General features: G+C 39.0%; 1 protein-coding gene across 1 annotated transcript in view; it reads left to right on the top strand.

Annotated features, from left to right (window-relative positions):
• Positions 1-24090, top strand: part of LOC145720629 (phosphatidylinositol 3,4,5-trisphosphate 3-phosphatase TPTE2-like) — a 48413-nt gene that overhangs the window by 8203 nt on the left and 16120 nt on the right. The window contains exons 3-5 of the mRNA XM_081814867.1: positions 17307-17368; positions 18685-18765; positions 22910-23015. Of these exons, the coding sequence (XP_081670993.1) occupies positions 17307-17368; positions 18685-18765; positions 22910-23015 (249 nt within the window). The remainder of the gene's footprint in view (positions 1-17306; positions 17369-18684; positions 18766-22909; positions 23016-24090) is intronic.

The raw sequence follows: 24090 nt of genomic DNA, 5'->3' as shown, positions 1-24090 counted from the left end.
ACCCAGGTGCCCCTGTGACACCACTTTGGATGGACATCCAACAAGTGTGTGTTGGAGGAGGTGGGTCTGCAGAAGAATGCAGGGTGGGGCATGTGATGCTAGCAAGGTCCATGTCAGCCCTCTGCTAGAGGGGACCTATAGCCTCCCAAAACTTCCTTTCAAGGCAGGCTGGAGGGGTGGATCTGCAGAAGAGCTCTGGGGCGGGGTGCACTGTTAGTAAGCAAAATGGAGAGTGTTTGTGTTACACTGGTTCCCCAGATGTTGTATATCTAGACTGGGGGGCTGGGGAGCAAAACAGTACCTGCCAGCTCTTTTGTTCTTGGAAAAGTCTCCTGAAGATCCCTGCCCCTCCAGCCAGGCTCTAAGATTAGTAAACAAATCTCCCTCCCATATATCTCAAGTGTTTTTCAAACTGCTGCTTCCATGCTGTATCTCAGCTGGGCTGTTGTGCTGTCTCTTTAAGGGTGAGAACTCAGTTTCTTATAGTCCTCAGGGTTTCCCTGAGCCTGGCCAGCTGATTTTTAAAGTTCCAGGAGTTAAGCCCACTGATTGTAAGAATTAGTGAAGTTAGGCTCCTCTGGTTTTCAAAGCCAAATGTTATGGGGATTCATCTTCCCAGTGTAGATCCCCCATGCCTGGGGTGCCTGTTGTGGGGTCTCCTTCTCTGTCCTCTCCACACCAGTGGTGTCCTATCCTCCCACAGACAGTCCTGAGGGTCAGTTTGGCTCCCAACTGCATCTCTTCCCTTTGTAGCCTCTTCAATGTGGACTGTTCTCTACATTTAGTTGTGAAGAGTCTGCTCTACCAGTATTCAGGTCATTTTCTGGTTTATTCGCACTGATGTGAATGTTACCTAGGTGTATCTGTGGGACAAATTGAACCTAGGATCATCCTACTCTGCCATCTTTCTTGGAAGTGTCTTGTTGTTTTTCAATAAGAATTTATACTTTCCTTCATAATGTCTTGCATATTTTTTTTAGTATAGTTGACACGCAATGTTTCATATGGTCTTGCATATCTTTGTTAAATTCATTCCTAGACATATTGCTGCTACAAATGGAAGCTGGTTTTTAATATACATTTGGATTGTTTCCAGTTTTTACTACTATAGATAATGTTTCTATTATAAATATATGTTCCTTGTTGCACATGTTCTTACATTTCTATTGAGTATGTACCTTGGAATATAATGTTCGTGTTTAGGATAATGAATCTCAAACTTGAATAGATGATGTCCAAAAACAGTTGTACCAATTTACACTCCATTGGCATCGTTTGAAATTTCCATGTGTTCCATATCTTTACCAACAATTAGAATTCTTAGTCTTTTTATTTTTAGCCACTGGGTGTGTGTGGGTGTATAGTTGAATCTCATCATGGATTTAATTTGCATTTCTATTATTACTAATAAAATTGGGAAAGTTTTCATCACGGGTTTATTAGCCACTTGGATATCCTTTGTTATGAAGTAACTCTTTAATTTCCTTGCCCATTTTTCTCCTGACCCATTTTTTCTCCTGAATTTTTGGGGTTTTTTCCCAATCGAGTTGTGGGAGTTCTTTACATATTCTGGATTTCAACTCTGTTATTTGTTATATGTATTGCAAGAAACATTTTCTGCTCTGTATTTTGCCTTGTTGTGTTTTATGAGTATCTTTTGGTTAACAGACATTCTTAGTTCTAACATAGTGTATATCATTCTTTCTCTTTATAAGGTTAGCGTTTTTGTAACTTGATTAAGAAATCTTTCCCTGAGTTTAAGAAGACATTCTCCCATGATATCCATCTGGAATTAATTTGTGTGTGTGTGTGATGCAAGGGTCAAGTTTCATCTTTTTCCCTATGGTTATCTAATTGTTTCAGCACACTGATTGGAAAGACTTTTATTTCTTTACTGCCAAGGGGCATGGTTCAGTTTCTGAACTTTCTATTCTGTTCATTGATCTTTCATCTATCTGTGTGCCTGTCACACAACTATCTTATTTACCATAGTTTTCTAATAAGTCCTGATTTCCAGTCAAAGGAGCCCTCTGGTCTTGTTCTTTTTCACAATTATTTGGGTTTTTGTTTTTTCTCAAAATTTTATTTAAATTCTAGTTAGTTAACATATAGTGTAATATTGGCTTTAGGAGTAGAATTTTGTGACTCATCACTTACATATAACTCCCAGTGTTCATCATAACAAGTACCCTCCTTAATACCCATCACCCATTTAGCCCATCCCCCACCTACCTCCCTCCATCAACCCTCAGTTCTCTATTCTTAAGAGTCTCTTATGGGGGGCACCTGGGTGGTTCAGTCATTAAGTGTCTGCCTTCAGCAGGGTCCTGGGATCGAGCCCCAGACTGGGCTCCCTGTTCTGCAGGAAGCCTGCTTCTCCCTCCCCCACTGCCCCTGCTTGTGTTTCTGCTCTCACTCTCTCTCTCTGTCAAATAAATAAATAAAATCTTAAAAAAAAAAAAAAGAGTCTCATGGTTTGCTTTCCTCTCTCTTTTTTTTTTCCTTCCCATATGTTTATCTGCTTTGTTTCTTCAATTCCACATATGAGTGAAATCATATGGTATTTGTCTTCTCTGATTGACTTATTTCACTTGGCATGATACCCTCTAGTTCCATCCACATTGTTGCAAATGGCAAGATTTCATACTTTTTGATGACTAAGTAATATTCCATTGTGTATATGTACCACATCGTCTTTATCCATTCATCTGTTGATGGACATCTGGGCTCTTTCCATATTTTGACTATTGTGGACATTGCTGCTATAAACATTGGGGTGCATATGTCCCTTTGAATCACTATGTTTGTGGGGTTCTTTTCAAGCCCCATGTTGGGTATAGAGATTACTAAAAAATAAACTTAAAAAAGAGAAAGCTTATATATTTTTGGTTACATTTATTCCTAAATATTTTTGATACTATTATAAATGATATCCCTTGAAAATTTTTATTTTCTAAATGTTTATTGTTGCTCTGGCATGCAATTCATTTTATTAACCTTGCAATTAGCAACCTCACCAAACTTTCTTAGTCTAATTTATGTGTAAATTCTTTTGGATGTTATGGTACATGCTTACATCATGTGAAAATAATCAATTGCATTTCTTCCACTTCAATTTTTTTTTTTTCCCTAGCACTGGCTCAAACCTTTGGTCCAGTGTTGAATTAGAAATGGTGATAGCAGTCATCCTTGTTCTGTTCCTGCTTTAAAAAGAAAAGCTTTCAAGTCTCTCACCAATTACTTTAGGGTGTGTGTATGTGTGTGTTTTATTTATTTAATTTGTTTATTTGCCAAAGAGAGCATACACACAAGTGGGGGGGGGCGGTTAGAGGGGGAAGGAGAGGGACAAGCAGACTCTGCAGAGCCCCATGCAGGGCTCAGTCTCACGACCCTGAGATCATGACTTGAGCAGAAAGAGTTGGACACTCAACTGACTGAGCCACCCAGGCACCCCTTGTGTGTTTTAGATACTATCAGATTAAGAAATTTCTTTAATTAATGCTAAGTTTTTATCATCAGTGGATGTTAAATTTTATCAGAAGGTTTTTGAGTCCTTAAGATGATATAATTTTTACCTTTATTCTATTAATATGATTGATTGCATTGGTGAATTATCCTTATATTCCTAGAATAGACACAATTTTGCTGTGCTCTATTATTTTTCATAAATTGTTGGATATTTAATTTTAATTAATTAAAATTTAACCTTAAGAATTTTTGTATCCATGTCATAAGTATGATTGGTTATAATTTTTCTTTTCTCATAATACTCTTTTCAAATTTTGGCTTCATAAACCAGAATTGGGTTATGTTTCCTCTTTTTTAAAATTCTCTCAATGAGCTTGTATAAGTTGACATGTTTTTCCTTAAATATAAGTGGAATTCTCTAGTGAAGCCACATTGGCCTCAGTGTGGGGATTTGGCCACATTTTCTTTGTGGGGAAGTTTTTAAATTGTGGTTCAGTTTCTTTATTAGATATAGAATTATTTACAGTTTTATTTATTCTACCCATTTTTGGTAGGGTGTATTTTTCCAAGCACTTGTCCATTTTATCTACATTTTCAAATGTCTTGGCATCACATTGTTCAAAATATCATTGTATTCTAATGTCTATCATGGTGGTCCCTTTTTCATTCTTACATTATTGTTTTCTTTTGATTAGTCTCATCAGAGATTTATCAATTTTATTAATCATTTTAAAGTACCAAGTTTTTTTGGCTTGATTGTTTCTCTTGTTTGTTTCCTAGTTCATTAATTACTATTATATTTAGTGTTTCCTTTCTTCCACTTTCTTTGGTTTAATTTGTTCTTTTTTTAAAAAAAACTTCTTTAAAGGAATGATTAACTCATAGATTTTCAACTTTTTCTTTTCTATTTGGTATTTCAGGCTATATTTTCCCTCTAAGAATTTTTTAGCTTCATCCCACAAATTTTTATATGTAGTATTTTTATCAATATTTAGTTCAAAATGTTTTCTATTTTCCATTGTGCTTATTTCTTTGACCCAGGTATTATGTAGAAGTATACTTTCTTATTTCTAAACATATGAGTATTTTGTAATTATCTTTTAGGAGTTGATTTCTGCTTGTATTGCATTGTGGTCAGAGAATATATTACCTATTTTTTTTTAGTTCTTAGAAATTTGTTTATACTTGCCTTGTGGTCCACAGTTCAGTCAATTTTATGAAATCTTTTCCGTGCAATTGGAAGTGTATTAAGCATTGTTGTGAACAGTGCTCTGTATCTGTTAGGTCATTTGTAAATTGTTTTATTCAAATCTTCTATATCCTTACTGACATTTTATTTTGGTTTGATTGAAATTTTACAATATAATTCCTTCCTCCCCTGTAGCAATTATGCTAAAGATTTCAACTTGCATCCTCCATTTAGCTATTGATTTTTTTATGTTGGCTTTGTATCGAGCAATGTACCTGAACTCTCATTAATTTTAGGTTCTAGCCTGTAGATTTACTTGGATTTTTCTAATCTGCAAGTAAGGAAAGTTTTGTTTCTTCTGTTTTTATCCCTACACATTTGATTTCTTTTTCTTACTGCACTGGCTAAGCCCTATAGTACGGTGTTAAATAGGAACAGAGAATAACGGACATTTTATTTAGTTCCTGGCTTTAAAGGGAGTGCTAACAACATTTCAACATTAATATGATGTACAGGTTTCCTGCTATCTGAAAGTAGAGCATTCCTATGAAAATTTGCATAAGCCAAAATGGTGTGAAATAAAGAAGCAATTACCATTAATTTATATGGAAAATGTTTAGAGCATTCCCAGACCTGAAAAAATAACCCGTCTTAGCCTTTTCCGGTATCTTAGGACACATCTTGCTAATGGATGCACAAAATAAATCAAGGTAAACCACAGATGCTCACAGACACAGTTCAAAGCTACAGTGGCTTGATACTTAGATGCTGAGTGTATTTCCCAGGGTGGGAGCTTGGCGGTATCACTCTCGCTGCTCCAAGTGTGTGCTGCCTCTGTAAGTACTCACTGCAAAATAAATGCTGAACCGTATTTTTGCTTTATTCCTTCTCTTCATAAAAGTGAAAATCCTCTTCAGATTGCTTTCACTTAGCAAAAACAGGTGCTGACATGGGTTTTTCATAAAAGTGAAGTGGCATAATGCAAACTTTTGAAAAAATGGAGGACACTTACCCCTGGTAGGTATTTTGGTAGATTCCCTTCATCAAGTTAAAAAGGTTTCCAGGGCGCCTGGGTGGCTCAGTGAGTTAAATGTCCAACTCTTGATTTTGGCGCAAGTCATGATCTCAAATCTGTGGGATTGAACTCCTCTGTCAGGCTTTGAGCTGGGTGTGGAGTCCACTTAAGATTCTCTCTCTCTCCCTCTGCCCCTCTGCATCCCACTCACATGTGCCTTCTCTCTCTCTCTCAAAAAAATAAATAAGTAAAAAAAGAAGTTCCTAGTTTTACTTGGCTCTTAAAACTGTGAATATATACTGAATTTTAGTAAATGGTTTTTTTCCTGCACTTATTGAGATGATTACAAGGTATGTCTCTCTTAATCTGTAAATATGATATATTACATTAATACAGGTTTCTGATATAAGATTATTCTTGCATTTCTGAGATAAATGGAACTTGGTATTGATATGTATTTTTTCTACTGCTGGATTCACTTTGCAAATACTTTAAGTTTTAACATCTATATTCCTAAGTGACATTGGTATAAAGTTATCTTTTATTATATTTTTGCAATTTGGGAATCTATTATATTAGTGCTAGTAAATGAGCTGTAAATTTTTCTCTTTTTTACCATTATCTAAAAGAATTTATAAAAGAAAATATTTCTTATAGATTTGGTAACAATGTCATCTTGTTCTTTTGGAGGGAGGTGGTAAAAAAGACTATAAATATAATTTTTAATGCAATGTTGTTTTATTCAGGTTTTCCCTTTTTGAATCAATTTTTTTAATTGATATTTTCATTTAAGTTTTTTTTAAGGTTTATTTTAGAGAGCGGGAGAGAGCATGGGGGTGGGGGGGTGGGGCAGACCGAGAGGGAGAGAGAATCTCCAGCAGACTCCCCGCTGAGCAAGGAGCCTAACCTGGGTCTCCATTTCACAACCCTGAGATCATGACCTGAGCCAAAATCAAGAGTTATATGCTCCACCAGCTGAATCACTCAGGTGCCCCTGTTTTCATTTAAGTTTTTTAAATGATTGACTTATTAAAGTTATTCTTACAGTGTTTTTGAATTTCTGCTATATAGTAATTTTGACCCCTGTTTTATTTCTAATATTTGTCCCTCCTCTCCTTTTCTAAAAATCGGGTGCTTTTTTGTTTTGTTTTAAAGATTTTATTTATTTGACAGAGAGTGGGAGAGTATAAGCAGGTGAATGGCAGAGGGAAAGGGAGAAGCAGGCTCCCCGCTGAGCAGGGAACCCAATGTGGGGCTCAATCCCAGGACCCTGAGATTATGACCTGAGCCAAAGGCAGACACTTAACCAACTAAGCCACACAGGCGCCCCTAAAAATCACTTTTATAAGAGATTTGTGTCTTCGTTTCTTGAGGAAAAAAGCACTGGTGTTTAATGTTATCAATCATGTCTATTTTGTTTTCTATTTCATTTCTGTTTTAATATTTCACTTTTTACTTGATTTTAGTATATTTATTTGCTTTTACTTCCTTGAATTGAAAACTTGGCTAATTAAATTTTAATTTTGGGGGGCACCTGGGTGGCTCAGTTGGTTAGGCATCTGCCTTTGGCTCAGATCATGATCTTTGGGTCCTGGGATGGAGCCCTGAGTCCAGACCCCTGCTCAGCAGGGAGCCTGCTTCTCCCTCTTCCTCTGCCCCTCCCCCCACTCATGCATGCTCTCTATCTCAAATTAATGGATAAAATCCTAAAATTTTTTTTAACTTTTTAACCGTATGATCTATGCATTTAAAGTCTGTGTCTTTTCCTGTTAATACTGCTTTAGCTGACTTCCAGTTGCTTTATAGGTACTGCTTTTTTTGTTTTTTAGTTTTAAATAATTCATGATTCTACTAATTCTCCTAAAAATCTTCTGGTTTTTAAATGCAGAGATAATGCAGAAGTGGTTTTTAAACATCTAGATTATTTTAAAATTATTTATTTTTTTATTTTTTATTTTATTAAATTTAAATGTTTAATTATTTTTATTTTTAATTCCCCAGTGTTCAGGAGTTTTAGCTATGTTTATATTATTGATTTTTGAATTTGTTCAGAGACTGTGATCTAGAATCAAATTGTGGCCCAGGGACTAGCAAAATCTTCATATCCACCTCAGACCTACTAAATTAGAATCCACACTTTAATAAGATTCTCAGATGCCCTGTATATCATTGAAGTTTGAGAAGCACCAGTCTAGATGATTGCTCAGTAATGGTTTAGAGTGTTTTTCCCCTTTAATTTTTTCCCCCTCTGGTTTATCTAAAGATTTGCTTCCCCTGGGCACTGATTTAACCATTTTTCTTCCGTCTTGGAGGAAAGAACAATGCGAACTTTTAGCATTTTGGGCTCCGTCAAAGCTCACCTTTAGGAATGTTTGGGCCCTTTCTTCTTTTACTTAGAGGAAGGGGAAAAAAACCGAAGGGCATCATCTGGGTTGCACTTTTCTCTCCCTTTAGCCAGCATGGCCAAAATCAGCCAGGGGAACCAGCAAGCCAGTTCATATATGGTTGAATCTATTTGTTTTTAATTCCATAGGTAACTACCACCTCTTTTTCCATTTATCTACGGATGGACACTTGAGTTGCTTCCATATCTTGGCTTTTGGAAATAATGTTGCAATAAACACAGGGGAGCAGATACCTTTTCAAATTTTGAATTACTGGATCATATGATAATTCTATTTTTAATTTTTTGAGGAACATCCATACTGTTTTTCATAGTGGATGCACCAACTTGCATTCTCACCAAGAGTGCACAAGGATTCCTTTTTCTCCACATTCTTGCCAACACTTGTTATATATTTTCTTGTCTTTTTTATTCTAGCCATTCTGACAGGTGTCAGGTGATATCTCATTACAGTTTTGATTTGCATCTCCTTGATGATTAGTGATGTTGAGCATCTTTTCATTTGTCTGTTGGCCATCTTGTATGTTGTCTTGGAAAAATGTCTATTCAGCTCCTCTACTCATTGTTTCATTGGATTGTTTGGGGTTTTTTGGTGTTGAGTTGTGTAAGTTCTTAATGTATTTTGGATATTAATTCCTTATCAGATATATCATTTGCAAGTATCTTCTCCTGTTCAGTAGGTTGTGTTTTCAATTTGTTAATGGTTTCCTTCACTATGGAAACCTTTTTATTTTGGTTTAGTCCCAATAATTTATTTTTGCTTTTGTTTCCCTTGCCTAGGAGACAGATGTAGAAAAATATTGCTAAGGGTAATGTCAAAGGGCTTACTGTCTAGGTTTTCTTCTAGGAATTTTATGGTTTCAGGTCTCACATTTAGGTCTTTAATCCATTTTGAGTTTATTTTTGTGTATGGTGTAAGTGGTCCAGTTTCATTCTTTTGCATGTAGCTATCCAGTTTTCCCAGCACCATTTATTGAAGAGATTGCCTTTTCCCCATTGTATAATTTTTATCTCCTTTGTCATTAATTAATTGACCCAATAAGCATGGGTTTATTTCTGGGCTCTCTAATCTGTTCTATTGATCTATGTCTCCACTTTTGTGCCAGTACCATACTATCTTTTTTTTTTTTAAAGATTTTATTTATTTATTTGAGAGAGAGAGAAAGCATGAGGGGGGGGAGGGTCAGAGGGAGAAGCAGACTCCCCGCCGAGCAGGGAGCCCGATGCGGGACTCGATCCCGGGACTCCAGGATCATGACCTGAGCCGAAGGCAGACGCTTAACCGACTGAGCCACCCAGGCGCCCACCATCCTATCTTGATTGCTACAGTTTTGTAGTATATCTTGAAATCTGAAATTGTGATAACTCCAGCTTTGTCCTTTCTCAAGATTGCTTTGACTATTTAAGGTTATTTGGTTCCATACAAGTTTAGAATTCTTTGTTCTAGTTCTGTGAAAAATGTTGTTAGTATTTGGATAGGGATTGCATTAAATCTGTAGGTTCCTTTGGATACTATGGACATTTTAACAATATTAGTTCTTCCAATCTATGAGTATAGAATATCTTTCCATTTGTGGTGTCTTCAATTTCTTTCATCAGCATTTTATAGTTTTCAGAGTATAGATCTTTCACCTCCTTGGTTAAGTTTATTCCTAGGTTTTTTATTATTTTTGATGCAATTATAAATAAAATTGTTTTCTTAATTTCTCTTTCTGCTACTTTGTTATTGTTGTGTACGAGCACAACCGATTTCTGTGTATTAATTTTGTATCCCATGACCATACTGAATTTATCAGTTCTAATAGTTTTTTTTAAAGATTTTATTTGTTTAGAGAGAGAGAGAGAGAGACAGAAACAGAGAGCACGAGCGCTTGCATGCAGTGGGAAGAAGGGTAGAGGGAAGGAAAGAATCTGAAGCCGACTCTGCGCTAAGCTTGGAGCTCATGCAGGGCTCAGTCTCACAACCCCAGGACCATTACCTGAGCCAAAATCAAGAGTTGGTTGCTTAACCAGCTGAGCAACCCAGGTGCCCCAGCTCTAATAGTTTGAAATCTTCAGGATTTTCTGTACATAGTATCATGTCATCTACAAATAATGACAGTTTTACTTCATTCTTAACAATTTGGATAACTTTTATCTCTATTCTGTCTGATTGCTATGGCTAGGACTTCCAGTACTATGCTGAACAAAAGTGGCAAGAGTGGACATCCTTGTCTTGTTCCTATTAGAGGAAAAACTCTCAGTTTTTTACCGTTAAGTATGATGTCAGCTGTGAGTTGTTCAGATATGGCCTTTATTATGTTGAGGTATGTTTCCTCTAAACCCACTTTGTTGAGAGTTTTTATCATGAATGAATGTTAAATTTTGTCAAATGCTTTTTCTACATCTATTGAGATGATCCTATGATTTTCATTCTTTGTTGATGTAGTGTATCATGTTGGTTGATTTGCAAGTATTGAACCATCCTTGCATCCCCAGAATAAATCCAACTTGATTGTGGTGAATTATCTTTTTGATATATTGTTGAATATGGTTTGCTAATATTTTGTTGAAGATCTTTGCATCCAAGTTCATCAGAGATATTGGCCTGTAGTTTTCTTTTCTTTTTTTTTTGTAGTGTTTGTCTGGTTTTGGTATCAGGGTAATGCTTGCCTTGAAGTATATATTTGGAAGGTTTCCTTCCTCTACTATTTTTTTTAATAGATCAAGGATAATAGGTATTAACTCTTCTTTAAATGGCTAGTGGAATTCACCTGTGAATCCATCTGGTTCTGAACTTTAGTTTGGTGGTAGTTTTTGATTTCCAATTCAATTTTGTTATTTATAATTGGTCTGTTCAGATTTTCTGTTTCTTCCTCATTCAGTTTTGGAAGACTGTATGTTTCTAGGATTTTTTCCATTTCTTCTAGACTGATTAATTTGTTGGCATATAATTTTTTTGTAGTACTCTCTTATAATCCTTTGTATCTCTGTGGTGTTGGTTGTTACTTCTCTTTTGCTTCTGATTTTATTTATTTGGGTCCTATCTCTTTTTTCTTGATATGTCTAGCTAAAGTTTTCTCAATTTTGTTTATCCTTTCAAAGAACCAGCTCTGTTTCATTGATCTTTTCTATTTATTTTTAGTGTCTATTTATTTTTGCTCTAATCTTTATTACCTCCTTTCTTCTACTAGCTTTAAGCTTGTTTGTTCTTTTTCTAACTCTTTTAAGGCATAAGGTTAGGTTGTTTATTTTAGATTTTTCTTATTTCTGGAGGTGTTTGTATTACTATAAACTTCCCTCAGACAGCTTTTGCTGTCTCCATGAATTTTTTTATTTCCCTTTTGATTTCTTCATTGACCCATTGGTTGTTTACTGACATGTTATTTAGCCTCTATATGTTTGGTTTTTTTCCACTTTTTCTTGTGATTGATTTCTAGTTTTGTAACAATGTGGTCCAAGGATGCATGATGTGATTTCAGTCTTCTTAAATTTAATGAGGTTTATTTTGTGGTCTTCCTGGAGAATTTTCCATATGTATTTGAAAAGAATATGTATTCTGTTGATTTTGGATGGAATGGTCTATATATATATCTGTTATGTCCATTTGGTCTAATATGTCATTCAAAGATAGTTTTCTAATGCATTTTCTGCCTGGATAATCTCACCTTTGATGTAATTGGGGTGTAAAAGTCTCCTACTAGTATTGTATTACTGTTAGTTTATCCCTTTATGTCTGTTTATATTTGGTTTAGCTCCAATATTGGGTGCATAGATATTTGCAATTGTTATATGCTCTTGTTGGATTGATCCTTTTATCCTTAAATAATGCCCTTTTTTGTGTGTCTTGTTACAGTGTTTGTTTTAATGTCTCTTTTGTCTGATTTAAGTATTACCACTCCAGCGTTGTTGTTGTTTTTTTCAATTTCCATTTGCATGAAATACCTTTTACCATCCTTTGATTTCCAATTTATGTCTATGTAGGTCCGAACTGAGTCTCTTGTAGGAAGCATAGATATGGATCTTATTTTTTCATTCTGTCACCCTATGTCTTTGATTGGAGTATTTAAGTCATTTATATTTAAAATAATTATTGAGGGGCGCCTGGGTGGCTCAGTCGGTTAAGCGTCTGCCTTCGGCTCAGGTCATGATCTCAGGGTCCTGGGATCAAGCCCCACATCAGGCTCCCTGCTCAGTGGGGAGCCTGATTCTCCCTTTCCCCCTGCTCATGTGCTTTCTCTCTCTCACTCTTTCTCTCAAATAAATAAATAAAATCTTAAAAAAATTTTAAATAATTATTGATAGGTGTGAACTTATTGCCATTTTAAAAATTATTTTCTGGTTGATCTTTGTAGTACTTCTCTGTTCCTTTCTTCTTCTCTTGTTCTCTTTCCTTGTGATTATGACTTTTTGGTGTTATGCTTAGCTTTCTTTCTCTTTATTTTTTGTGTATCTATTATAGGTTTTGGGGGGTCCTGGTTGCCATGAGGTTTGTATATAACATCCCAAGTATGTAACAGTCTGTATTAAGCTGATGGTCACTTAAGTTCAAACACATTCTAAAAGAACGTTTTTACTCCCCTTCCATGTTTTATGTATATGTTATCATATTTACATTTTTTATAGTTTTCTTCTAATTATTGCTTTTTTCTTTTCCACTTAAAGAAGTCCCTTTAATATGTCTTGTAAGGCTGGTTTAGTGGTGATGAACTCCTTTACCTTTGCCTGAGAAACTCTATTTCTCCTTCAACTCTGAGTGATAGCCTTGCTGGGTAGAATATTCTTGGTTGTAGGTTTTTTTCCACTCAGCTCTTTGAATGTATCATGCCATTCCTTTCTGACCTGCTGAAAAATCAGCCAATAGCCTTAGGGGGGTTTCCTTGTATGTAACTTTTTGCTTCTTTCTTGCCACTTTTAAATTCTCTATCTTTAACCTTTGACATTTTAATTATGTATTTTGATTTGGACCACCTTGGGCTCATCTTGTTTGGAACTCTCTGTGCTTCCCGAACCTAGTTGTCTGTTTCCTTCCTCAGGTTAGGGAAGTTTTCACCTATTATTTCTTCAAATAAGTTTTCTGCCCCTTTCTGTTCTCTTCCTGGGACCCCTATAATGGGAATATTTGTTTTCTTGATGTTGTCGAAGGGATCCCTTAACCTACTCTTTTTTTTTTAGTTCTTTTATTTGCTGTTCAGCTTGTGTGTTTTCCATTACCATGTCTTTTCGGTTGATGATTTGTTCTCCTGCATCTGCTAATCTGTTGATTCCCTCTAGTGTGTTTTCATTTCAGTTACTGTGTTCTTCAACTCTAAGTGGTACTTTTTTATGTTTTCTATCCCTTTGTTGAAGTTCTCACTGAGTTCTTCCATTCTTCTCTCCAGTCCAGTAAGCATCTTTATGATCATGACTTTAAACTCTTTATCAGGTATATTGTTTATCTGTGTTTCATTTAGTTCTTTTTCTGTGGTTTTTTCTTACTCTTTTGTGTAGAGCATATTCCTATGTCTCCTTATTGTACTTGACTTTCTGTGTTTGTTTTCATGAATTAGGCAGATCAGCTACTTCTTCTAAACTTTGAAGGAATGGTCTTGTGTATGGTCATCCCCTGTGTAGACAGTGTGTACCTGGTGACTTTGGCTGACTGGAGCTGTGGATGGCCTGGGCTGTGGGTCCCAGAACACTCCATGCTGGGTTTTCCTGGTAGGATGGCCAGAGCTGTAGTAGGCACTGGCCAGGGTGGCCCCTGGGCTCTCTGCACAGAGGACATCCTGTCAGAATGGCTGAAACTGAAATGAGTACCGTCCAGGGAGTCCCTGGGCTCTCCATGCAGAGGGTGCTTTGCAGAATGGCTGAAGCTGAAGTAGGTGCAATTAGAGGGATCCTGGCACTGTCCCCACAGAAGGTGCCCTGATGGGGTGGCTGGAGCTGAGGAAGAGGCTGGAGGTCCCAGGGCACTTCATATAAGGGGCACCCTGGTTGGGTGGGTGGACTTAAGGTGGCATGCAGGCCAGGGGATCCTGGGGGTGCTTTTCACAGGGGATGCCCTAACAGGCAGCTATAGCTGAAGTGAGTGTGCAGACCAGGGCAGTCCTGGGGATCTCCAGAGGGTGCCCTGAGAGGACAGTTGAAGCTGAAGAGGGTGCAAGTCAGTACCCTGGGGTGCTCCATGCAGGGGTTCTCTGGCAGGTTGTCTGGAGCCAAAGCAGGTATGAATTGGGTTGTTTCCATGGAGGAGGGGAGTTTGGGATCTTCCTATGTCACCATCTTGGACTGGAATTCCCCTCTTTTAGTTACATTTTAGGTGCTTTAAGCAACTCTAAGGGACAAACATTCATGCACACTCACACATGTATACACACTACCACTCTCATGTCAGGAAAATTACCTAAGTCTCTGCTTACAGATTCAAGAATTGGACTATAGATTGTGCATTGTGGGGAGGATGATAGACACACCTGAGAAATAATAAAGTTTAAGGATTGATATAAAAGATCATATAAACTGGCATTAAGATGTCTTTGATGGGGCACCTGGGTGGCTCAATTGGTTGAGCAACTGCCTTCAGCTCAGGTCATGATCCTGGAGTCCTGGGATTGAGTCCCGCATCAGGCTCCCTGCTCAGCAGGGAGTCTGCTTCTCCCTCTGGCCCTCCCCCCTCTCATGTGCTCTCTCTCTCCTCTCATCCTCTCTCTCAAATAAATAAATAAAATCTTAAAAAAAAAAAAAAGATGTCTTTGATGATGTGAAAGTTGCTTAAATCCATAGAACCTCAGTTTCTCTCTCTTTATGCAGGGTATTTACCTCACGAAGTTGTTGTAAAGATTCTATGAGATCTGCAAAGTATTACCCAAGTGTTAGTTATAATTATGAAATCCAGAACTATATTTTATTTAGAGATGCAAGATGCTTCTTCTGACTTCAGGATAACAAAAGGTCTCTTACAGACTTCCATCTAACCAACTGGGTGAATATTCTGATGTTCTCTATTCCCTCTATAAACACACCTGTGGTGTCCATTGGCATGTTGAAAACTTGCAGCTAGTAAGCTTCAATTTAGTGTGCCTATGTGTTTCTGCTTCCACCAGTGTCTGTCAAATAATCAAATATTATATAGATCTGTAAAATGTCAGAGTGAACAGAATGTTAAAATTTTATGAGCCCTTAGTTGAATGTTTCAAGAAGATTCAAAGAAGTTGAGTGGCTACAACCAAAATTGCAGCTGAATTAAATGCAAGGAAGACTAATATAAAACACTGGGAGAAAAATCCCAGTAGTAAAATCTAAGAGGTTTCTTCACCTAGATTGCTCTAAAAAAAAAAATCTGAAACTAGAAATTATAGATGATGCAGTGGTTTATACCATGGACCTGGCCTTTCTAAGAAAGAACTCCAACTGGGAGACTCACACTTAAAAAGTTAAAACCTTTGTCTAATATCAGAAATTTAGTGAATAAGTATACATTTATGTTTTAAGATCAAATATTGAAGGTAAGTATGTAGCATTTTTATAATTCCCTGCTGTACCTGACTTGACTGGATGATAGGCATCTACTGTGTCTGTGATTGTGTATAGCCACAAGGACAGAGAACCTGCAAAAATGTTTTTCAGATGGGAAAGTACCAGTTATGGAGACCCAGAGATGTCCTCCAGACAGAATTGAAATGTTAACAGTCTATACCACTGAGAGCTGGGTTGTTAATAGTCATGATTTCCATTAGCAAGAAGCCTTTATATATCACAGATTGAGGTGGTAAAAAGTCTTTTTTGGAAGTACTTGGCTTAGAATGTTTTTCAAACTATGGGTTGCAAAATAAGTTTAGTTGTTCGTTGAAAAAAAAAAGGGGGATAAAGGGGCGCCTGGGTGGCTCAGTTGGTTAAGCGACTGCCTTCGGCTCAGGTCATGATCCTGGAGTCCTGGGATCGAGTCCCGCATCGGGCTCCCTGCTCGGCAGGGAGTCTGCTTCTCCCTCTGACCCTCCTCCCTCTCATGCTCTCTGTCTCTCATTCTCTCTCTCTCAAATAAATAAATAAAATCTTTAAAATAAAGAAGAGTATTTAAAAAAAAAAAAAAGGGGGATAGAATAGAAAATAGAATGTATCTGAAGTTAAAAGGGTAAGCTTGAAATTACACCAAGTAAGTTCAGCATACACTGGCTAAGACAAAAGCTACAGATAACTGTAGAAATAAAAGAAGCACCATATTTTTTAAATCAAATTTTGTATAGCAGGGCAAAAATACAAATTAGAATAGACATAAACTTTGAGGATGAAATGACATGAAATCAAGGGTTTGCTTTTAAAATGCTATAGGGGGCACCTGGGTGGCTCAGTTGGTTAAGTGTCCAACTCTTGGTCTCAGCTCAGATCTTGATCTCAGGGTCATGGGTTCAAGTCCTGCACTGGGCTCTGTGCTGGGTGTGGAACCTACTCAAAAAAAAAAAGTTTAAAAAATGAAATGCTGTAGAAGAAGACAGGAAGAAAAACAGGGAGGGAGGGAAGAGGAGAGAAACAAGTACAGCAATATAATATACTCTGGGAAGCATATATGGGGTTCGTTATACTGTTCTCTTTACCTTCATGTATGTTTTGTAACACACTAAAGACTCAAAAATAGAAGAAAAATGGGTGTTATAAATGCTGTGTCATGTTTTGGGTTCTGATCATATTTTATCTTTTATAGGTACTTTATTTATGTTAGTTAGTAAAACAGGGTGTGTAATTAGTTCTTAATTGGTAAGTAGCTCTTGCTCTCTAAAGTCCTAGAGTAGACCTCACTGCCTCCTTCCCGCGGTCCCCAGCAGTAGTGATTCAAGAACAATATACACGTGCGCCTGTGTCTTCGTGCCCACAGGGCAGAATTCCAGGTACAACCTCAGAGCAGTGAAACAGCTTTGGCTAGTCCTGAATTAAAATCTTTTGAACAAGAACTTCCAGAGTGAAAGAAAATCGATGCAAAATGAGCTCTTTGAATATTTTTTTTTTTTTTAAGATTTTATTTATTTATTTGACAGAGAGAGAGCACAAGTAGGCAGAGTGGCAGGCAGAGGGAGAGGGAGAAGCAGGCTCTCCGCTGAGCAGGCAGCTGGACGTGGGGCTTGATCCCAGGACCCCAGGATCATGACCTGAGCCGAAGGCAGCCGCTTAACCGACTGAGCCACCCAGGCGCCCCTCATTGAATATTTCTGACAGCATCTTTATACCAAGTACTGCCATGAACAGTGGTTCATGGACTAACTTCTTTTCTTTTCCAGGAAGAACTGGAACTATGATTTGTGCCTACCTTATTGCCAGTGAAATATTTATAACTGCAGAGGTATGAAAGACGTTACTACAGACGATCTTGTGCTGATTGAATTTGATAGTTCTGAAACCTCACTGGTAGGATGTTAAGATGATTCTCTGAGTCATGGTACTTAGAAAAGTTGTAATTGGAGATGCACTGATTAGAAAGCCTGGTTTTGATACATTATTTTTTTTTCAAAGTTTTATTTAAATTCTAGTTAGTTAATCTACCATATTTCCTTGTTTAATTTGCACTGGTTAGTAACCTAGGTGCTTCTTACTCTAGGCCAGGACTAGGGTGAGGTCCATGAGACACTCACCTTAGGCACAAAATTTAAGGGAATGCCAAAATTTTCAGTAATTAAGAGAAATAATCTAATGCAGTATTTTTTTAAATCAAAATTAATGCAAAAAAAATCCGTGATGTCTACAGTAATACCAACATTTTAAATGAAGATAGAGCCTAATAGGGACAGGATTATAATGGGGTAAGGTCAAGCTGTCCAAGTGGAAAACAACTCCACAGTCATAATGCTTCTTACACCTCATTTCATCCCAGCCCCATTCTTATGCCCCCAGATAGGGGACGGTCTCCTTCCTCACAAGAATAATATCAAGACTGGTTTGGTAAGTTCTCCAAAGGACCTCCAACATCCTTAGAAGCACTAGGTAGATAAAAGGTACATTTTCCAATGCATAACAAAGTTACTGGATGTTATTAACCTTTTGTAGTCAATATCTATGGGGTCTGTTGGAGGCTGTGCTCTCTGAAAATTTCTGCAGAGACAGGGTAGGCTATTTCCAGTTCTTAAAGTGGGGTTCTCAGTCTTCTTTCTGCCATGATCGAGCTGAGAAGCTCCCACTGAACGGACGTGCCCAGCAGCTCTGCTCCCTACTTGGCCTGCAGTCTGAGAAGAGAAGCTTCAGGTTGTCTACAGTGCCCCACCCTCTGGTGCCACCATCTGCTTTGTTCCTAATTTTTAACACACAGGTTAGGAAAATGGATGTTCTCATACAGTGTTTTTCAAACTGGGTCCAATCTATCAGTGAGTTGTAAAGTCAACTTATTGGGTTGTGACTAGCGTTTTTTAAAATAAAATGTACTAGATTAGAATAGAAAATATCAAAAGGTCAGTATTGTTTTGTGAAACTTTGGTTTCAGTTGTGTGTGTGTGTGTGTAAAAAGCCTTGAAATGACTTTTTTTGCTGTTAATTTTAGTTTGAGCAGCCTCTGCCCAAAGGCCGCGGACTTAAGGAAATAATGTGCCCTTAGAACCTTTAAGAATGCCTTACACAGGAAAAAGAAAGTGCAGATGAACCATGATTGCATTGCCCCCTTTTCCATAGGAGAGCCTTTATTATTTTGGAGAACGGCGAACAGATAAAAGCACCAGCACTAAATTTCAGGGAGTTGAAACTCCTTCTCAGGTAAGTTGTCTTTCTTAAAAGGGGGTTCTTTGGGCAGAGTTTGGCACCTATTATTTGGTTTCGTTTTGGACTCTTTACCTCTGGTGAAGGGGCAGCTCCACTCTGGTGCCTGTGACTGGCTGGATCCCTCCCAGGACCCGAGAGCCACACCTTCCGTTTTACATTGGTCACTGCTTACAGAGTTCAAGAGTTGATTCCCTTCCCAAAGTAGGAAGGTCTAATTTCTAAGATTCCAGACTCGAAGATTATGGAAAGTCACTGGCCTTTGACTCCCCTCTGAGAGGAACTGAGTCTTTCACAAACCCCTACTAGGACAGTTCACCTCTTGTAGGACATCACGTGTGTGTGTGTGTCTGTGTGTGTCTGTGTCTGTGTGTGTGTGAGAGAGAGAGAGACAGAGAGTCAGAGAAAGAGACAGAGGAGGGGGCTGCTGTATTTTGAAAGAAAAAAGGGAAATTAAAATCTTTCAAAAACCTATTCTTCCAGACACTATTGTACTTTGACATATATTATCTCATTTAATACTCAGAAAATCCATGTGAAATACATACAGTTACCCTATTTTATCCTTTTAAAAATGTTTTATGAATAATTTCAAACATAAAAAGTTTAGACAATCCTATAATGAATCCCCTTATAGTCCTCACACCACTTCAACCATCATTTTATCATGTTTCATTCATTCCCTCCCTATTCTCCTCATACACATACACCCCTTCTCCACAGAACCGTCTAGTGTGGAGGAAATCCCAGTCATCAGATGATTTTATCTCACAAGGATTTTAGTGTGACATCTCACATAGACTCTTGGTGGGGGAGGAGGACACCTTAAAACCATTGATCATATTTAAAAATATTATATCTTAAGGGGCACCTGGGTGGCTCAGTCGGTTAAGCGTCTGACTCTTGATTTCAGCTCAGGGTCATAATCTCAGGGTCATGAGATCGAGCCCTGCAATGGACTTTACATTCAATGGGGAGTCTGCTTGAGATTCTCTCTCTCCCTCTCCTTCTGCCCCTCCCTCCCTCTAAAACAAATAAATAAATCTTTAAAAAATAAAAATAAATAAAAATAAAAATATTATACCTTAATGATATCTTAATAATATCCAATTTCCATCATTACCTTAAATGTTTCTAAAATTTAGTTTGTTTCAATCAGGATCCAAACAAGGGCGAAACATTTCATTTGGTTGCTAGATCTCTTCAGTCTCTTTTAGTTGATAGGTTTCCCACCTCTCTCTTTTATTCCTTGTAATTTGTTTATTCCAGAAACTGGAATATTTATCTTATAGAGTTCACAACATTCTAGACTTTGTTGTAAAAACCATGCTAGGGATATTATATTCATTTTCTCATTTAATATTCTCAAAATCTCAGAGTGGACACCATTACAGTTCCCATTTTACAGGTTGGGAAAGTGAGGTTCAGGGAAATTAACTTGTTGAACCAAGAACTCAAATCCAGCTCTGTCAGACTCTGAAGCCCATTATTTCCCATCCTGTGCACAGCTTCTCTACATTGCCTTTTCTGTATTGCTCCTCAAGCTGAAGTAAGAGCTGGTTAGGAACCCTTAAGTAGACATGGATGTGGCTATGACTGAAAGTTTGGAGTTAAGTGCTGGGAGCCAGTTAGATACCCTTGGCCTTTGTTAGCAGCACATTGTAACTGCTGACGCTAGATGTTTAGTTTGGGACAAAAGAACGCAGCCTTATCCACTGATACTTTTCTGCCACCCCCAAGCGAAAAAGGAAGAAAAAAAAAGTCAAAGGCCATAGGCTAAAAGTCATAAACGAACTTACTGAAGCCTAGTCAGGGAATCATGCCCTTTCCATGCTCAAGACCCGTACTGGTTTCTGACAGCCGGTGGCCCTCAAGGTCTTCTACAGTGTGACTTTTCCAACCATTTCTTGCACTATGTGCCTCCCATGTCCCACACACCAACACATTTGGACTGTTTAGGGTTTCCCACCCTGTCCGCTGCTCATGGAGGCCCCTCTCCAGGAGCCACTTTCCCTCTGAACATAGAGAGTCTCTTGTTTTTTCAGTTCTTACAGCATTTCGTGTTTTTCGGGGGGACTAAGTTACTTCTCACAATTCTCTAGCTGTTTGAAGTGGTGACTTCTCTACCCCTTTTGCAGCCAAGGTCCATGTCTTACCCATCTTAGCACCATTTGCCTCCCAAAGTGTCTCACACAGTATCCCCTTTGTGTGTAGAGAATGCTTACTAGACACACGTTCGTTGTATGAACTTCTGCTCCAAAGCCTTGTTGTCTGAGGCTGTAGGAGAAGGAAGAGTGGGGGCAGAAGCAGCTTGAGGGCCCTGGTGGGTTACAAGACTTCGGTGGAAAGTAGAGAATCTTGTGGCCGGAGTCGAGGGGCTGTTAGATAGAACTCCTTCAAGGATTCTCCCTGCACATCTGCCCTCCCCCCACCACTTCTGCACCCTGCAGTTTCTCTAACTCCAGCCCAGAACTGGTACATACTGGTACATCATAGACTACAAAGGACTCTCTTCCAATTCACTGGACTAACAGGACAAGGACTTGGCCTCAGGTGTGAGTGCTGGGTTGGCAAGGCCCCAGGACAGAGTTCCCTCCATGGGGGGTGGTAAATCGCAGATACTGTCATATTTTGATTGTGCTTTGTGGCCTGTTCTGTGGACTACATTTCATCCATCCCCAAGTTAAGAACTTGCATGAGCCTTTCTTTTGACTGGCCCTTTCCAATGGAAAGTATGGCAGTTAATTTTATTAACACTTCCCATTGGGTGGGGGAAAAAAGTCCAGTTGATTCAGTACCAGAACTCTTCCACTTCTTTTTTTAAGATTTATTTATTTGAGAGAGAGAGTGCACAGGGCGGGGGGGTGGGGTGCAGAGGGAGAAGGAGAGAGAGTCTTAAGCAGACTCCCTGTGCTGAACACCCAAAGAAAGTTTCGATCGCATGACCCTGAGATCACAACCTGAGCCAAAACCAAGAGTCAGATGCTTAACCAACTGTGCCATCCATGCACCCCCAGAACTCTTCCGCTTCCTGAAGAATCAAGGAGAGGGTTGCCTGGCTGGCTCAGTTGGTAGAGCATGAGACTCTTGATCTCGGGGTTGTAAGTTCAAGCCCCAGGTGGGTATAGAGATTACCTAAAACTTAAAAAAAAAACCTTGGGGCGCCTGGATGGCTCAGTTGGTTAAGCGACTGCCTTCAGCTCAGGTCATGATCCTGGAGTCCCGGGATCGAGTCCCACATCGGGCTCCCTGCTCAGTGGGGCATCTGCTTCTCCCTCTGACCCTCTTCCCTCTCATGCTGTCTCTCATTCTCTCTCTCTCAAATAAATAAATAAAATCTTTAAAAAAAAAAAAAAAACTTAAAGTCAAGGAGAGCCCTTCTAAGCAGCTTGCTACAGGAGAAGGACTTCCTTGCCAAAACAGAATTGGGGAAATGAAAAGAGAATACAGTCAAGCTGGCCACAGGGATAAGAGCATATTTATCTACCTAGTGGTGTGTGGAGGTCTTCTCGAGTCCTTTCATGACTAGGAGGCTACTCTCTGCCAAACCACAAATCTTCCTTTAACCTAATCACAGCTAAGTCTCCACCCTCAGACTGAGCTTTTCCACAGTTACATTAACTACATCTTGATGTAATGTTGTAGCTCTTTCCGTTGGTTCTGGTTAGGTGCCCTCTCAATCGAAAGTAGCCTATAAACAACACCTGGCTCCCTTCTTGTTCCTTCCCCACAGCACTGAGTTCAGTATTTTTTTTTTTTTAAGATTTTATTTATTCATTTGACAGAGATACACAGCAAGAGAGGAAACACAAGCAGGGGGGAGGGGCAGAGGGAGAAGCAGGCTTCCCGCCGAGCAGGGAGTCCGACGCCAAGCTCGATCCCAGGACCCTGGGACCATGACTCGAACCGAAGGCAGACGCCCAACAACTGAGCCACCCAGGCGCCCCTGAGTTCAGTATTTTTCTTCTAAGGGAGATATTCAGTCATGAGGCAACAAACATAAACATGCCTAGTTATATAATGGCACTCAATAAATGTTTAATTAATGATTCTCCCTAAATTCTATGTGAAAAAAAAAATGAGGAATGCTGAGTGAAGACTTTTCATCTCCACTTAAATTGAGGCTTCTGTTGTTTTGCAGAATAGATATGTTGGATATTTTGCAGATGTGAAAAATATCTACAACATGACTCTCCCTCCAAGAAAAACACTCAAGATAAAAAAAATCATTATTTATTCAATTCATGGTAAGTGCTTTATGTGTAATTGGAGAATTGGGCAGGAGGGCAATGTTCTGACTCTTCAGGTATGGGACGGTTGCTCCTGTGTCTACTGACAATCCCAACTCATGGCTGTCCTTTTATGCATCCTCATGTGTGAACCCCTCCCCCTGGAAGAGCCCAGCAGCCCTTAGATGTCCTCTCTTCACCAGTCTGGGGGGCTCCATCCCCTTCCCTTGCTGCCTTGGCCTCAGCCCAAGGTGGGCTTTTCAGAATAGCACCTCTGATGGAAAAGAGAGGAAGGGGCTCATGCGCCCGGGAGACCACCTCTTCCTCATGTCCACCTCTAGTTCAGGGTTCATCTTGGCAGCCCTGTATCATTTTCTCACATGCCCCTTTCAGAAACCCTTTTTTCCTCTCATCACCCTGGTCTCTTCCTCTCCACTCCCTCCTCCACCCTTAGTCCCCTCACCCCTAGCAACTCAAGATGTCTTAAGACGTCTTAAATACCCAAACAGCAAATGAATTTTCTGCCACAAATTCTTTTTTTACGAATAACTACCAAGTGCCTGCTTTGGGCCAGCCCCATGCTAGTGTTTCTCTGCCCTTAAGAAGGAGAGGAATGAGTGCGCATAGATAAAGAGCTGACCACAGTGTTGGGGCCCAGACAGACTGGGCCCTGCCCAGCTGGGGGGTCAAAGACAGCTTCCTAGGGGACAGCACCCAGCCTTCCCTACCAGAATCTACGTGAACACAGAAAGGGGGTTGGGAGAAATCTGGACTCTCTGGGGCGGGGGAGGGTGTGTGTGTGTGTATTTCAGCCTCCTAGCTCTTACTAGTTATTACCAGGAGTAAAAATCCTTATAAACTTTAAAAGAGCTGACTGTTCATCTGCTTCGAGAATGTCAGGAGAGAGACTGGGATCCACCATCACCCAGGGAGGCAGGAAAATTAGATCATCCATCTCTGGGACTTGAGAAAGGAAATGGAAGGGGAGGGGAGGAGGAGGGAGAGAGATGGAACCATCCTCAAGTCTCTAATTCTCCATCACCCACCTCCCTTCCTGCAGAGCTCACAGGGGAGGCGGCAGAGCAGGGCCACC

The sequence above is a fragment of the Leptonychotes weddellii genome, chromosome 3, assembly GCF_054177405.1.
Source record: "Leptonychotes weddellii isolate Sample4059 chromosome 3, ASM5417740v2, whole genome shotgun sequence".
In the NCBI taxonomy this organism is placed as follows: domain Eukaryota; kingdom Metazoa; phylum Chordata; class Mammalia; order Carnivora; family Phocidae; genus Leptonychotes; species Leptonychotes weddellii.
This window is presented reverse-complemented; position numbering and strand designations above follow the sequence as displayed.